This window comes from Equus quagga, chromosome 7, assembly GCF_021613505.1.
Source record: "Equus quagga isolate Etosha38 chromosome 7, UCLA_HA_Equagga_1.0, whole genome shotgun sequence".
In the NCBI taxonomy this organism is placed as follows: domain Eukaryota; kingdom Metazoa; phylum Chordata; class Mammalia; order Perissodactyla; family Equidae; genus Equus; species Equus quagga.
This window is the reverse complement of record NC_060273.1, coordinates 39,271,638-39,287,791: the sequence shown is the minus strand read 5'-3', so window position 1 is coordinate 39,287,791 and position 16,154 is coordinate 39,271,638. Positions and strand designations below refer to the sequence as shown.

The following is a 16,154-nucleotide window of genomic DNA, read 5'->3' as shown; positions in this document are numbered from 1 at the left end:
GTTAGAACCTGGATACCTGCTTCCTCCTCTGTAACACAGGACTGCTCTCCTGTAACCCGCACGGCAGTGCCCAGCGCTAAGTCAGTGCTCGGTGGCAGCATCTCAGCAGCGCTGCCTCTAAAGCTTTGTAAACCGTAACGAAGGCCCACCGCACCTCGAGGGACCACGGCACGGCGAGCGGAACCAGCGAGGGTGTGAGCAAGGCAGCGCACGGGAGCGACGGATCGGAGGAGCTCCCATCCTCCCGCCCCATCCCCGGGACTCTCAACCTCCCCCCTCCACTCCCCCCTTTCCTTTCCAGAGCTTTCCTGAGCTCGGGGCCCCCTCCCGCCTCCAGGGGCAGGAGGGGTGGGTTTGGCTGAGGCCAGGGGCTAGGACCGCACCCCCTCTGCCGGGCCTGCTCCGCGACCTTGGCCGATCTCCTTATCAGAGCCTCTGGCTAGGGCCGCACCTGGAAAATGGCTCCTCTAAGGCTCTGCTAGCCTAAACCCGTCCTCTTCCGCCTCGAACGCAGGCTGTCCCTCCCACACGGGCCGCACGGAACACGACGCGCGCTAGGACCCAACCCCAGACTGCACTCCCACCGAGCGGGCCACCTTCCTCCTCTACGGCCCGGAAGTGGCCGTGTTACCGCGACATCTGGAAGGTGGGGGTGGGGCCGGAAGCCGGGACAGTCTCGCGAGGCCAGGCGGAGCGGAGCCCGGAGGCCTTGGGGAGTGTGGAGGTCGTTGGAGTCATCTGAGTGCTGCCAGCTCGTTCGCTTGCCGGTCCGCGCCCCGCCCGCCCCAGCCATGCTCTCCGCCTTCGCCCGGCCCGCCGGCGCCGCTCTCCGCCGCAGCCTCAGCACCTCAGCCCAGGTAGGCCCCCGGCCTGGGCCACGTGTCTTCCCGGCTCGCGAGCAGCCCTGAGTCCCGGGCCCGCCTGGACCGCAGGGCCGCCGAGTTCTGGTCGGCGGCTGTGGCGCCCTGCGCCGACCCTGACACCGGGCGGGGAGTGCGGAGAGAAACCCGGGGGAGGGGCAGGTAGCCCAGCTCCAGGGCGGTGCGCCTCTCCGAGCCCCCCAGCTCGCCCCCGGGGCCCCCAGGGGGCCTGCGCTCCAAGGTTGAGAAGCCAGGGCTCTAGGCCGAAAGTGATTTCCGTTTTTATGCAACTTTCCAGAGTGCTTTGTGTGAGCAGCCTCGTTCTTCTTGCAGCATCCGTACAAACGATGTGTAATTATTAACTCTGTAGTCCAGATAGACTGAGGTACCAGGGCAGAGAACTGGTCCAAGGTTACACCGTCATTTGGCCGGAGGATTAACAGTTGTGCCGGCAGTGGCTTTTGGATCACCAAGCCTCCTAGGAGTCTGAAGACTCTTCCTCCTCTTAAGGACTTTTTTGAGGGATTCTTCCAGCTGCGGGCGGACTGGGCCTGCCCCCAGGTGGTGTAACAGTGCAGGACTTGGTCTGGGAGTACTTAACCCTAAGCTATTTTTAGCCATCTTTTTTCTAGGACAGTGGTTCTCAAACTCCTGTGTGTGGGAATCACCTGAAAGCTAATGAGGAACAGAGGCCCAGACTCACTGAAGAAGGGATGGACCTGGGCCTTTCTGTTTTTGCCGAGTGCCCCGAGTGATTCTAGTACAACCAGTTTGAGCACCCAGGAGATGCCCACGTTGCCTCTTCAGTACCGCACCCAAAAGGGAGGTGATTATTAAAGGAGATTCCAAATTTCTTATTTAGCTTCCGTCCGTCAGATCAGTTTCCTGTGGATTCGATTCATTTGAAAAATAAATATACAGATAAGTACATTGCGTATGCGTGCTTGCCAAGAACTCTGCTGGCTGCGGCAGGGGATGCCACGATGAGTAAGAAGCACTTGAGATAGGCCAAAATGAGTGAACTTAGCACAGGAAGATTGATGCCAAGGAGTAGGGGAGGGGAGCTGACCAAAGGTAGAACAGTGGGATTTGCTCACATGACTTGCTGGGGGGGAGGGGTATGAGAGGAACGTGGAGGACACCAAGGCTTTGAGCTCTGAAATTGCTCTTGGCAGACATGGGAAAGACGGCTGGAAGAGAGTGGGCGGGCGGGCAGGCGGGCAACATCAGGAGCTCAGTTTGCGAGATTGGGAGTTTAAAATGCCTTTTGGACATACAAGTGGAGATCTTGAGAAGGCAGTTGAATAAGTCAGAAGATGAGCTTGAGCCAAACAGTACATTGGTCTAGAGACTTTGGGTCCTGTATCCTTATCAGCAAAAATGTATTGAGCACGCGACCTCAATATATTTATTTGTACTTACATGTACTAATGTACTAACAATATATATCTTATGACAAACAAAAAATAGAAATCTAGAAAGAAAGCATAATAGACCTACATTGTAGAGCAAACTTGCAAATGAAGGAACTGTTACTATATATCCATTTTCAAAACCGTTGCTAGGTGTTGTGCTGTTCACAACCTCTCCTCAGCTCAGAAAAGGTCAGCAAGTTTGGAGACAGCTTTTACAAAGAGATCTTGAGCTAACCCCTGTAAAACAAAGATTGTCGTCTCGTTGTAAAGATTCCACCACTTACGGACTGTGTTTTTATAAATATTAACTGAGTTGATGAAATCTTGTAATATACCAACGATAGCATCACCTCAACACACTGAAAGCGAGAGAATGAGGGAGGTCAGCTCCCTGATGTCCCCCCAGTGTTGTGTTCGTCTTATGTATCATATGGAACTTATTCACTTGAGGACCCTTGTGAAGGCACCAGGTCAGTGTGCTGCTTGGTAGAGTTTAATTCATTATTAGATAAAAATAGCACAAATTTTGACATTTTCATCCCCCAACCTCGTGGAATTGTCTAGTGCCCCCTGCGTGGGAACCACTGCCCCAGTCAGGTTTGGAGATGGAGCTGAGGACCTCAGTTAGATGATGGAATGGGAATGGAAATCAGGGGCAGGTTGGGAAGATGTTTGAGATGCCAAGTCCTTCGTGTCCTAACTGGGTGTCTCTAATAAGGGAAGAGGGAGAAAATGGCTCTAAAAGTTTGAATTTGGGAGAACATAGGTACTACTGGGGGACAGAGTTGGGAGAGGTAGAGAAGATAAATTTGTTTACACACTTGGGTTTGTGGGTCCATTGGAGTGCCTAACAGAACTGGGCATGTGGAGCTGGAATTTGGGAATCCTTAGGATTGGGGACAAGATGTGGGAGTGATAACTGAAGATCTGGAAGTGGGTGAGATTGCCAGACCTCGGGTTCTGGGTTGGTCTGGCTGATTAAGTTTTTTGCGAAGTCAGGGCTCCACCTTTAAAGCGCCAACTAAAAAGAAACACAAAAAGAACAACTGCATTCAAATCTTAGTTGTAGTATGTGCTTTTAGAGTTTAACTTCCTTCAGCAGGTTACGCTGCCTGGGGGGTTTTTGGTGAGTTTGGTTTGGGGTTTGGATAACCGAGGTCCATTATGACTGGCCTCGGTTGCTATAGAGCACAGTGTGCAGTGAGAGTGGAAGGACCCAGGGTGGACGGCTGCCCGAGATGACCACACACGGTGCTTTGAGTTCTTGAGTATGCTGTTTTCTCTCTTGCTCTCCTCCTCCCTGGGCAGCTGCCTGCCTGCCTGCCGGGAAGAATTTCCCCTTCTTATTTGGACGTTTAGGTTAGAAGTGGGCTCTCCGAGGTTGGCTGGAATTTCGGTTAGGCTTGCGTGAGATCTAGCCGGGAAGAGTGCCTTTTGTATAGCGGGAGTGAGCTTTAGGGCAGGGCTTCGAGTAGATCTGTTTTCCCTAAGACTTCCCCTTTTTTGAAGTCCAAATTCGAGTCAAATTGCCTGTTGGGCTTGTATCCCAGCTTCATCACTTGCTGTGTTTGTGGACTTAAGCACGTTCACAACCTGTATGCTTCAGTTCCTCATCTGTAAAATGGATCTGTTAATACTACTTAACAGAGTTGTGCAAACTAAATAAGGAAGAACTTAGCTCAGTGCCTGCCGCAGGACAGACCCTGGTAAGTGGCCAGCTGTTACTGTTTGTTTCCAGTGTTCCCTGTAAATGAAGTTGCCGATGACTTGAATTTTTCAGGTAAGGTATTACTGTATTATAAATTCTGCCCCTCGTAGGAAAGGTCACCAAGAAGCAGTCGTTGAATTGGTTGTTAAAAGTGGCTGGGTGAGGGTGGCCTGAGGTGCTAGTTGATCACCACCCTTCAGGGACTCCTTCCGCCCACCCCGTAAATGCTGACGTTCATAGGGTTCTGTCCCCAGTGCTCTTTTCACTGTGTCTTCCCTTTTGTGCCTTGTCTACATCCAGGGCGTCCATTAATCCCAGTGCAGACACTAATGACCTCCATATCTAGCCCTTTGTCCAGGGACCAACTGGGCGCATGTGTGTGTCTGGATGTTTCGGGTTGTTGAAACTCAACATGCAAAACTGAATTCATTATCTTTTCTCCCAAACCCCTTACCCCCCCCCTCACTTCCCTCTGTTGCTTAAAGGCAGTGCTGTCTACTTAAGCCAGGAAATTATTACCCCAGATTTCTCTCTCTACTCACCATTTGGAAGGAAGAGGCAGGGGATGGGGGCGACTTAAGTCTTTTGATCCTGTTTCTCAGATCACTCCTAACCCACCCATTCTCCTTGCTGCTGCTGCCGTTGCCCACCCTTGAATCATGCTTGGACCATCGCGGTAGTCCCTCTGCTTCCATTCCTGTAGATTTCCATCCATCTTCCGGTCTGCCTCAAATCTTTCTAAAACACAGATCTGGTCATGTTCTTCCCAGCTTTTGAGGCACTTCAGTGGTTCCCCATTGCCTACAAGGAGCAGATAGACTGTTTGGCCCTCAGCTCTTGCCCTGCCCCTTCCTTCCTCTAAAATATCCAGCAGTGCTACAGCCATCAAGAACTATTGGCATCACTTCACCTCCATGGGCCATTCTGTCCATATCTCCTGCCCCCACCATCCACCTGGTAAAGGCCTCATGCTTCAACCCTTCCACAGTTTATTCTTTCCTTCGAGCTGCTGCTCTTCCTAGTGTCTGTCTCTGTCGCACTTGTCACACTAGGTGCTGTTTCTTCAGTTTACAGGTCTTATCATTGGTGCTAGCAAGTCAGTCTGGCATGGCAGAGGTAGGAAGTTGGTGTCTGGTGAATTGTAGGTGAGCCTTAAAGGATGAATAGGCAGCCTCTTTAGAAAGCAGTCTGGCAGTTTCTCGAAAGGTTAAACATGGAGTTGCCACGTGACTCATCACTTCCATTCCTCGGTGTATACCGAGAGAAGTGAAAGCATGTCTACACAAGAGCTTGTACAGGAAAGTTCATAGCAGCACTATTCGCCAGAGCCAAAAGCTAGAAACAACCCAGGTGTCCACCAGCTGATGAACGGATAAACAAAAGGTGGTATATCTCTACGGTGAATGTTATTCGGCCGTAAAAAGAAATGGAGAACTGCTACAGCTACAACACAGATGAACCTTGAAAACGTTACGCTAAGTGAAAGAAGCCAACACAAAAGGCCACATATTGTGTGATTCCATCGATATGTGAAATATCCAGAATAGGCAAAGGCACATCCACAGAGACAAAGTCGGTTAGTGGTTGCCAGGGGTTGTAGGGAAATCGGAAGTGACTGCTCTGGGTGTGGAGTTTCTTTATGGGGTGATGTTGTACAACGCTGTGAACATGCTAAAAACCATTGGGTTGTACATTTTAAATGAGCGAATTGTGTAGTATGGGAGATACAGCTCAGTGAAGCTGTTTTTGAAAAATGCGTGGGGGGCTGGCCCCGTGGCCGAGTGGCTAAGTTCGCGCGCTCCGCTGCAGGCGGCCCAGTGTTTCGTTGGTTCGAATCCTGGGCGCGGACATGGCACTGCTCATCAAACCACGCTGAAGCAGCGTCCCACATGCCACAACTAGAAGGACCCACAACAAAGAATATACAACTATGTACCGGGCGGCTTTGGGGAGAAAGAGGAAAAAAAATAAAATCTTTAAAAAATGCATGGGTTTAGGTGATGACCACTTGTTAGATGTACTTAGCTGTGAAGTGGCTGTTGAAAGTCAAGTGTTTTGACTTTACTTCCTGTAAGTTGACCAATAAACTGATACACATTCTTCTAGCTCTGGCCTTTTAGATGTTAGTGAGATAGTCTAGTCCCTTTGGACCCCTACTCCAGGGGACTAGTGACTTCACTGACTGTGTCGCTTCTTCAGCTGCCCCAGCTGACATGCCCAGGCCCAGCTGCTCCTTGGGCTTCTGCTTAGCTTGGTGTGGAGCAGTGGTGATTCTCAAACTTTGGCCCGGGTCAGAATCACCTGGGAAACTCAGTAAAAGGCCTAAGCCGTCTCCTACTTCAAGGAGCCTGGCCCTCTGTGGCCTTCGTTAGCTCAGCAGGTGATTCTGATGGACTCCGGAGTCTGGGAACTGCTGTGGGGTGCGGGTGCCTGAGGCTGCAGATCGTTCTTACCTGGCAGGGAAGGAGCCTTTTCAAAATACACATCCCCCCTCATCCTGCTTCGGGCTCCAGCCAAGATTGTGCCGCCTGGATGCAGTCTTCCCTGCCTCCGATCCCCAGACAGTTGGTTGCCCTCCGCCCCCTTCTGCACACATGACTTCTGCTAAGTCCCTTTCCCTCCACCCATGCATTTCCTTCCTTGTCTCCTGCAGAGCTGGCAGGGGTCTTCATTCCTGCAACTCCTAGTACAGTGACAGCACTGTGGCTAGGCACTCAGTAAACGTCTGTTTATAGTTTTTAAAACTGAGGATGGAAGGTAAGGCTGCTTTTAGCCATCCAGCTGCCTGAGTAAAGCTTGTTCATCTTTGGAGCGTGTAGGAGTATGACCCTGACTGTCCCAACATCTGTAGACGTTGAGTTCCCTCATTTTCCTGAGGCAAGCCTATAAACTGCAGAAGGAAGCTGGACCTTTGCACTGGTAGAAATTCGACAATTATGATGTCTTCCTTTGACACCCCTGCAGTCAGAGGCCCAGTGCAGTATTTTGCAGGATATAGCGTGAATTCGTTTAATGCTAATTCAACCTAAGAGTCTTTTCTTGTGCTTCTTTTTAGAACAATGCGAAAGTAGCTGTGCTAGGGGCTTCTGGAGGAATTGGGCAGCCCCTTTCGCTTCTCCTGAAGAACAGCCCCCTGGTGAGCCGCCTGACCCTCTACGATATTGCTCACACACCTGGAGTGGCCGCAGATCTGAGCCACATTGAGACCAGAGCGACTGTGAAAGGTACTGGGCACGCTGACCTTGGAGAACTTAATCTCCTCACCGGTAGACCAGGATCCAAGTTTAGAGGAAGATTCTTTGAAGAAACTAGTTGAGAGACTTGAAGTTTCATTCATTTTAGAATTAAATTTTACAAATGACTACACTTTTTTGGACTTGAATCTGTAAAAATGTAAATGGCATGTCTTTCAGAAACAAAGATGATCTAAGCTTCCCATTTTTCACTTTTTCTAATTTGAAAAGTAATATGAGGCTGGGGAGGGGCACCGGTCAGGAACCTTCTGCAGGGACTTGGGGGCAGTAGAAACACTGTTCCGGTTGCCTTCCTGTGCCACGGGCCATCCCCCCAGCCCAGGGTTACCTTTGCCGGCTTCTCCCAAGCACGGCCACCTTGGGGAAGTCCGCCCTTCCTGTTAAGTAAATATAGGTGTGTTATCCAAGAAATATTTCTTCATTATATATAATTATATATCCTGCTTAAACCTTCACACTATAGCAACATTTTTCCACATCACCGAATTCTTGGTAAAATGATTTTTTTAAGCTGTACTGTAATTTATCACTTATTTATTTTCATCCCCATACTGTCCACCGTTGGGTGGTGTCCTGTTTTGCTCTGCTATAAATATAAACACATAAACTGTGATAAACATCCTCATCTTTACATCTTAGGAACTGAAAGCAGAATTAGTAGCACAGGTGTTTTAAAGCTTGTACTACAAAGTCAAAGTTGCCGTCCAGAAAGTTTGCGCTGCTTTCTGTCTCTACCGACCGTGTGAGAAGGCGCTGCCTGATGGTGTCGGCATGCGTCCTCGGTCAGCGTGAACCGCTCAGGAGGTCGCCTGTCCAGTCAGGTGTTCACATGCCTCCCGTAGTCCCTCTGAATCGTTTGGGCTGTACGTTTGATTTCTGAAAGCTGCCATCAGGAAAAAGTCAAAATCAAAGCAGATTTTGGTCATTGGAGCAAATTTCCCTGAAATCTTTAAAATAGACCTTTTTTCCCCTCAGGGGACAGGAGTAAACAAAATAAATTCTCATATTAGAATGCTCATTGATCGGCACAGGGGTCTTTTGTGGCCTTCAGCGTGCCTTCCTGATCTGGCCTGAGATGCAGCTTTTGTTCCGATGACCCTGAAATGGAGAAGCGGCTCTTCTAACTGGGAGCTGAGAAGGACTTACAGGTGCCAGCGAGGCAGGTGAAGACAGGCAGCTGACTGGGTTTTGCGGCGGGTTAATCCATTCTGAAGCGGGGGCCTGGGCAAGTGGAGGCTGGAGGAAAGGAGAGCGAGAATCGTCAGGCTCGGGGCAGTAGTCCAGGAAAGGAATCACTTCACAGGTGGGCCTTGAGGTTGAGGCCCATGGTCAGCATTGAACCTGGGGGGCATTCCTTCTCGGGCTCTGTCCCCACAGACGTGCCAGCCTCTCCGGGTCAGAAAAAGTGAAGTTGCTCCTATGGGGGTTTTTTCTAGGCTACCTGGGACCTGAGCAGCTGCCAGACTGCCTGAAAGGTTGCGATGTGGTGGTCATCCCGGCTGGAGTCCCGAGAAAACCAGGTGTGTGTTTGAAAGCCTTGCCTAGCATCTCCCTGCAAGTCAGGCAAGGAAGTGGTTTCCCATTAAAATATGGATCTAGTCAGATCCCTCCACTGCAGACAAAATTCCAAAGGTTCCCCCAGTGCCTATAGGATAAAGGTCGGCTCTCTTCCTGGCCTGGCGTTTAAAGCCGTCCCGTGTCTGCTGTGTTTCTGCCCGCGCAGTCCTCTCTGTGCCTGTGCGTGCTTTTTCTCCGTGGAGTGCCTTTTCCTCCACCTGTCTCCACCCTGGGAATTCTTACTGATCCCCCTCGGATGTCACCCCCGTTCCGCTCCCCACACTCCACCCCAGAGACCTCTATTTTGGCACTGGTCACACTGGCCTGTCCCATGCAAGAGAGATTTACTTGAAACAGGGACCCTGTCTCGCTCATGTTTGAATTTCCTGTACCAACAAACACACAGCACTTGGCACATACTTAGAAATTCATCCTGTGCTTTGTGAACATCTTGAATTGGATCATTCTCAGGCATGACACGAGATGACCTGTTCAACACCAATGCCACGATTGTGGCCACCCTGACTGCTGCCTGTGCCCAGCATTGCCCTGAGGCCATGGTCTGCATCATTTCAAATCCGGTGAGTGCTGCTGGCAGCTGGGCTGCCGAAAGCTCACAGTTAGCAAAAGTGTGCTAATGTGCTTCTGGGGAGAATAGTCAGATTAATGTGCCGAGATGGGTAAATTGGATGAACTAAGGTTGAGTTTTAACCTGGGTTTCCTACCAACTGTGTGCCTTTGGGCAAATCGCTCCCCCTCTCTGTGTCCTAGTTTCTCCACCTGGAAAATAAGTCCATTCTAAGGCTCCTCTCAGCCGTGATTGTGGCAGCCCGTGAACACCTCTTACTGTGTTCTTGGAGCGTGCAGTTCCTGGGCCCCCACTGTCCCCTTTCTTCTCACGCTTACACACATGATCTCATACACAGCCGCCCAGGCCCTGCACGCTCCCTGAGAGGAAGCTGTGGCCCCCATGCCTGCTCTAGCAGCGCCTGGGGCTGCGTCCACAGCAGTCCTCCATTCCTGCCTCCTGGTGGACTCGGGATTCTCGCCTCTGAGTACAAGAAGGATCTGGGGGAAAGTGCAGTGACGGTGATCAGTGCCCATATCTTGTGCCCGTGGCCTCTGAGGAGAGGATCCTGCCTTCCCCAGGCTTCCCCAAGCCAGCTCATCTTTAGGGGCGACTGTCAGAAGTAGAAGGGGTGCTGCTTTTGCTGGGGAGCTGGCTAACTAGTGCTGTTTTGTATTGTGTACCAGCCATTGTGTTAGCACTTGCCAGATGATAAGTCACTTCCCTTCACACCACCTCGTGAGGTAGCTTTCTCCCACATTTACAGATAAACCACTCCTGGGGAGTTGGGGTCACTTGCCCAGGGTTACAGCAGAATGGCAGCTGGGACCTGACCCTAGGCCAGCTGAGCTGTTAGCCCTCTCTGTGCTCTTTTTTTTTTCCGGAATGAATGGCTGTTCAGGCATAAGCCCCAGCTGGAGCAGGAGGTGCCCTTTGGCACCATCATCATCCTTTTAAATTGATAGTCGAAGGGTCACATACATATTTGAACTGTTGACTCAGACACCCCCAAGGGGAAGAGAGTCTGCTGCAGCGAAGAGTTTCTTTGTTGATGTGGAGGGGAAAGAAGCACTCTTCCAGGGGCCGGCCCTGTGGCCGAATGGTTAAGTTCACGCACTCTGCTGCAGCGGCCCAGGGTTTCACCGGTTCGGATCCTGGGCACGGACATGGCACCGCTCATCAAGCCATGCTGAGGCGGCGTCCCACGTGCCACAACTAGAAAGACCCACAACTAAAAATACATAACTATGTACCAGGGCTCTTGGGGAGAAAAAGGAAAAATAAAATCTTTTTTTGTTTGTTTTGGTTTTTTTTAATTTATTTTATTTTTCCTTTTTCTCCCAAAGCCCCCCAGTACATAGTTGCGTAGTTTTTTTTTAGTGGTGGGTCCTTCCAGTTGTGGCATGCAGGACGCTGCCTCACTGTGGCCCGACGAGCAGTGCCACATCCGCGCCCAGGACTCGAACCGGCAAAAAACCCTGGGCTGTCGAAGCAGAGCACATGAACTCAACCACTCAGCCACGGGGCCAGCCCCAGAAAAATAAAATCTTTGAAGGAAAAAAAAGAAGCACTCTTCCAGAACATGAGTCCGCCCACTATGACCTGTTCTATCGTGAGGATGGCTTGCCTGTGACAGAGTAATCAGACGGGGCAATTTAGTTCTGCGCCTTAGGACTTGCCAGTGGTCTGGAGAAAAGATTTCTCCTTTTGTTTCACGGCTTTGTTATCAGAATGCAGGGCAAATTATGCCTCTCTTGGATTTACTAGGTTAACTCCACCATCCCAATCACAGCGGAAGTTTTCAAGAAACATGGAGTATACAACCCCGATAAAATCTTCGGGGTGACAACCCTGGACATTGTCAGAGCCAACACTTTTGTTGCAGAACTGAAGGTAAGAGCTGCATCGGGCGTCTTTGCTTTTACCTTTCTGGACTTCTCTGACCACCCTGGGCTCCCTTATAGCCATAGAAGACACCAGGCCACTTACAGGTCACTTGTAACTTGGGAGTTTTAAATGTCTGTGTAGCTTGCCTGCTGGCTCTCAGGTTTTCTTGGGGAATCCAACAGCAGGCCCCTGCGGGTTGAAACCGTGGCTGCCTTCTGTCTCAGCTCAGCTGACTCTCTCTTACTTCTCCCTGGTGCATTAGGGGTCCAGGCACATCGATGGGGACGTCTGTTTGTGTGTGTCTCCTATTAGACAGTGAGTTTCTGGAAAGCAGGGGCTCTGTCTGTCTGTGCCTGTGTCCCTGGTGACCAGCACAGTGCCTTGGCATGTAGGCCCTGCTGTGAGCTCCCTCCTCCAGTAACTTGGTCCTGCTGAGTCTACCCATCCTTGAGGCTGGGCCTGCCTTCCTGGGGAAGGCTGGTTCCTAACTTAGGGCTGCTCTTGTCAGCATTTGGGGAAGGTAGCATCATTTGGGGACTGCTCACCTCCCTCTCAGAACTCCCACCAGATTCCCTTTTTGACCATCTTAAGAAATACCTGGTTCACAGATTCTTGGGGGCATCATACCTCCGGTTTAACAAATGAGTCAGCCTCTCTTAGCCAGCCTGATAACAAACTGTGGTGTTTTGACCGCTTACAACTTAGTTTTGTTCTTTCGCGACCACTCTGTGTTGACAGACTTCTCACCCCTGTGTCTGCTGGAATTGTTTTGAATTTTGCTCTGAAATGAGGGAAAGGGAATTTGCTTCGTACTCTGTGACAGAGTGCGGGGCCATGAGTCTGCGCTTGCGTGTTGGGAATGACATTAGCTATGGGAAAGAGGACTGTCATCCTCTGATTCTGAGAAGACACCAGACTGATGGGGACCACTGGGGGGCCCTACAAGGAGGCGGTTTTCAGCTCATTATAAAGGGAAAACCACAGTGACCTCACCAGATGACAAGTTACTCCTCACTGTACATGTTCAAACTGATGGTAGGCCGTGTGGGGGGCCGTGCTGGGAGGTCCAAGCACGGCTGGAGTTGGACCGTCTCTTCTGATTTCTTTGTTTTGTTCTGAGTTCTGTGGATTTTTCCAGTATTGCTTTAGGTGGATATGACATGTTTTATACTCAAAGAGCCTGTTAAAAACTAATCAAGCTTCACACTTTGGTGACCAGGGTTTGGATCCGGCTCGAGTCAATGTTCCTGTCATTGGCGGCCACGCTGGGAAGACCATCATCCCCGTCATCTCTCAGGTCTGTATGTTCCCTCCAGGAAGCCGTAAGCTCACGGCTTTAAGAGGTTCCACTTTGAGGTGCTCAGGACAGACTGACAAAGATCTAACCATCTACTGTGTTTTGAAAGGATTCCTGCTAGCCCTACCCCAGTCATCTGGGGGTGTCTTGACTGGCCTATCTGGCTGTGGTCAGGCTTCAGCATTTCAGGGGTCCCCTGTGGTCCAGCTATGGGAATGAGTGGGGTCAGAAGGTGCTCAAAGCGGCCAGTTCAGGCACACAGTGAAAACTGGTAGAAACATCACTGCGTTCCTAGTTAGGTCAGAACAGGCAAAGCTGCTTTGTTTAAAAATTAGTAGAGACAAGGTGAAAACGTATAAAGTAGAGGAAGATGGGCATGGATGTTAGCTCAGGGCCAGTCTTTCTCAGCAAAAAGAGGAGGATTGGCAGCAGATGTTAGCTCAGTGCTAATCTTCCTCAAAAAAAAAAAAAACTTAAAAAAAAAATGAGTAGAGACAAGGTAAACGCTGAGCATAAGATATATCAGATCACCCTCACAACCCTGAGAATAATACCCTGAGAAGAACACAGAGTGTGTGGTATTCTTGCCAAAAATGCATAACCTTACAAGAGAATCCCGGGGAAACACCTTACAGCAGGTTGATGGACATTCTACAAAACGAGTGATCAGTCCTCTTGCCAGATGTCACAAAGGCCAGGGGACACTGGGGATCTGTTAGAGAGTAGACTAAGGCAAAAAAAAACTGGTATCTGTTCCTAGATAGGAGCCCAGAACAGAAAAGGGACAGTGGTGGAAAAGTTGTACTTTCATGAATTTTTGAAAATTTGAATAAGGTCTGTAGTAATGTACCAATATTCATTTCCTGTTCTTCACAATTGCACTGTGGTTATGTAAGATGTTAACAGTAGTGTAAGCTGGCGGGGGCGGGTCTTTGTACTGTTTTCTCTAAGTCTGAAATTAGTCCAAAGTATAAGTAGTTCTTTAACAATGAGTAGGGAACTGGCTCCACCTCCTAACAGAGTTGACTTTCTCTTTGAAGAAAAGGTCTTGGTGTCTCCTGTAGTGGTGAGGAGAGTGTGGGCTGTGGGAATGGTGACAAATGCTGACGTGGTCCCTGTGGCTTGGCTTGCAGTGCACTCCCAAGGTGGACTTTCCACAGGACCAGCTGACAACCCTCATCGGACGGATCCAGGAGGCCGGCACCGAGGTGGTGAAGGCTAAGGCTGGAGCAGGTGGGTTCCTAGAGGCAGCCGCGGGTGGGGGGGTGCTGACGCCCGTTAGAGTTCAGAGGTGAGGACTCGCCAGGTCCTGGGCAAGGAGCGGATCCTTTTCTAAGTTTCCTACTCGTTCACGTGGTCAGAGGCAGCCCGGCCGGCTTGTGGAGTGGAGCAGTGTTTGAGGTTAGCTGAGCTAAAGCCATGCCATTCATGAGTTTGTAAAAGTAGGGCATGCTGACCTTGATTCTTGACAACTAAAGCTGCAGGTTTTGCAGATGCTTTGTTTAGCTGGCGGGGTGGGCTCACCTGGACTTTACGGTCACAGTGCTAGCTTGGCTAACCTTCCCGTGTCTTAGGCTCTGCCACCCTGTCCATGGCGTATGCTGGAGCCCGGTTTGTCTTCTCCCTCGTGGATGCGATGAACGGAAAGGAAGGAGTTGTCGAATGTTCCTTTGTTAAGTCTCAAGAAACGGACTGTCCCTATTTCTCCACGCCATTACTGCTGGGGGTACGTATCCTGAGGCTGGGCCGCTTGACTGTGGAAGAAGCAGAGTTCTCTGTATTTACCACTCAGGAGCGCGGCCCTGCCCGTTTGCTCCAGATTTCCTTTGTGCAGTAACTGTGTCTCACTGCCTGCCGTGTGCTTGGGTTTTTGAGGGTGGAAGCACACACATCACAGAATTCAGAGCAGGGAGAAACCTCAGACCTGGGGTTGGAACCTCCCGCACGTGAATCTCGTTCCGCATGGATCTGACAGCTGATCAGCAGCAGCTGCGTGGCTGTTTCCTGAGGAGACACCGGTTCCTTTTCCAGGCAGCCCCCTGACTGGCAGCTCTGGAGGAGAAGCTTCCCTCCACTGGCCTGCGTGCCGTCTCCCTGTAGCTTGGACTTGCTGGGCCTTGTTCTAACCTCAGGGCCTGCCAAGCCTGGCTCTCCTCCCAGGCGGCCTAGAGCTGGTGCACAACTTAGACTTTCCAGTTCAGGCATTCCTGGTTCCTTGCCCCTTACCCTACTGGTTTTCCTTCTCGGAATGTGCTGTAGATTGCCCCCTTGAAACTGTGGCATCTAGGACAGAGCCATTTGGTCACATTGCTGGCTTCAGCCAGGCTGTTTTGGGGCAACTGTCTGGTCTGGTTGACTCTCACTGAGTGATCACCGAGCAGGAACCCCTAGGTCTCGCTCACACACTCTCAGTCAAGCCAGGTTTCCATTTCTTATGTGTGGGCAGCTGCTGAAGTCAGGCAAATGTGTGGCTGCCTTCATCTCATTCCCAGAAAGAAACAGTCGAGTGGCTTGCTGAGCCACTCAGAGGCCCTTCCCACAGACACTGTGATGTTCAAAGATCCATAATTTATGGCCCTGGGCCTGGGGGGTCCGTGTGGAGGAGAGGTGGGCACTAAACAGATTACTTCAGTAACCGTTTCAGCACAGGTGTGTGTAGACTCGGAGGGGGCGGCCTGGAAGCCGAGGCTGCTGTTGGAGCACAAACAGGGCTCAGCTGTGGTGACAGTGCCAAGACACCTGTTCTTTTCTTGATGTCAGAGCTCACCTCCGTAATTACACTGGATTCAGGGGGATATGAGAACGTTTCTTCAGTCCTTTACCAACTTGAGAAAGAGACTAGAACCAAAAGTCTGCTCTGTGTCAGGGAGAATAACATTAACGCTGCTGATGACCGAGTACTTTATGTGCCGAGTCGCCAGCGTCTGTTCTCCCAGCCTCCTCCGAGGTAGAGAGTCCGCTCACTTTATGGATAGGGTAGCAGAGCACGGAAGCGGTTGTCCTGAGTGCGCGCACAGTGCTGAGGGAGCCCAGTCCCAGCCCACCGCTGACAACCTGCGGGCCGGCACGGGTGTCTCTGCTCCCTCAGCCGCCTGCGCAGCAGCCCTGGGCGTGGAGAGCAGGCAGAGCTGATGGAGTTACAAGGTGGGTTTCTGTAGCAAACTCATTCACGGAAACTTCATTGTAAAATTTCACTGCCTCTCCTCTCTCCTTCAGAAAAAGGGCATCGAGAAGAATCTAGGCCTTGGCAAACTCTCCTCTTTCGAAGAGAAGATGATAGCCGAGGCCCTTCCTGAGCTGAAAGCCTCAATCAAGAAAGGAGAAGAGTTTGTAAAGAGCATGAAATGAGAAAGCAGCTGATGAGCAGCTGTTTCCCTAACTTATTAAGGCGTCATGTCATGTAAAGCCATTTCAGACCCCTTTGTATTTCACTTTGCTTCCATGATGAGTGTTGTATTACTGTCACCGTCCCTTCCAGATCTCGGGCGGTCCGCTGGTGCATCAATAAAAGCAGGCTCTGGTTTTCTTTTTCAAGGTCTCTCCAGAAAGACTGTGCTTTCTCCCCCGTTAGAGCTGACTTCACAGTGTGTCTGCGCCTCCTTCATCAT

The 16,154-nt window shown here is 50.7% G+C and overlaps 2 protein-coding genes across 9 annotated transcripts in view; one reads left to right on the top strand and one right to left on the bottom strand.

The window, feature by feature from the left end:
- Positions 1-793, bottom strand: part of STYXL1 (serine/threonine/tyrosine interacting like 1) — a 63,008-nt gene extending 62,215 nt beyond the window's left edge. For 2 of the 8 annotated variants that reach the window (XM_046666298.1, XM_046666308.1), the window contains exon 1: positions 585-793. In XM_046666298.1, the coding sequence (XP_046522254.1) occupies positions 585-793 (209 nt within the window). The other 6 variants (XM_046666302.1, XM_046666303.1, XM_046666301.1 and 3 more) reach the window with 6 other exon arrangements.
- Positions 724-16,080, top strand: MDH2 (malate dehydrogenase 2). Its single transcript, XM_046666311.1, has 9 exons — positions 724-857; positions 7,039-7,207; positions 8,674-8,757; positions 9,266-9,375; positions 11,130-11,255; positions 12,469-12,546; positions 13,680-13,779; positions 14,121-14,272; positions 15,763-16,080. Exons 1-9 carry the CDS (start codon positions 792-794, stop codon positions 15,892-15,894), a joined length of 1,017 nt encoding a protein of 338 aa, XP_046522267.1. The 5' UTR covers positions 724-791; the 3' UTR covers positions 15,895-16,080.
- The last annotated feature ends 74 nt before the right edge of the window (positions 16,081-16,154 follow it).

Bases quoted from the DNA above. Each gene is read 5' to 3' on its own strand.
- MDH2 (XM_046666311.1), top strand. From the start codon at position 792: ATGCTCTCCGCCTTCGCCCGGCCCGCCGGCGCCGCTCTCCGCCGCAGC. The intron at 858-7,038 runs GTAGGCCCCCGG...GCTTCTTTTTAG, and splicing joins GCCTCAGCACCTCAGCCCAG to AACAATGCGAAAGTAGCTGT. The intron at 9,376-11,129 runs GTGAGTGCTGCT...TGGATTTACTAG, and splicing joins TCTGCATCATTTCAAATCCG to GTTAACTCCACCATCCCAAT.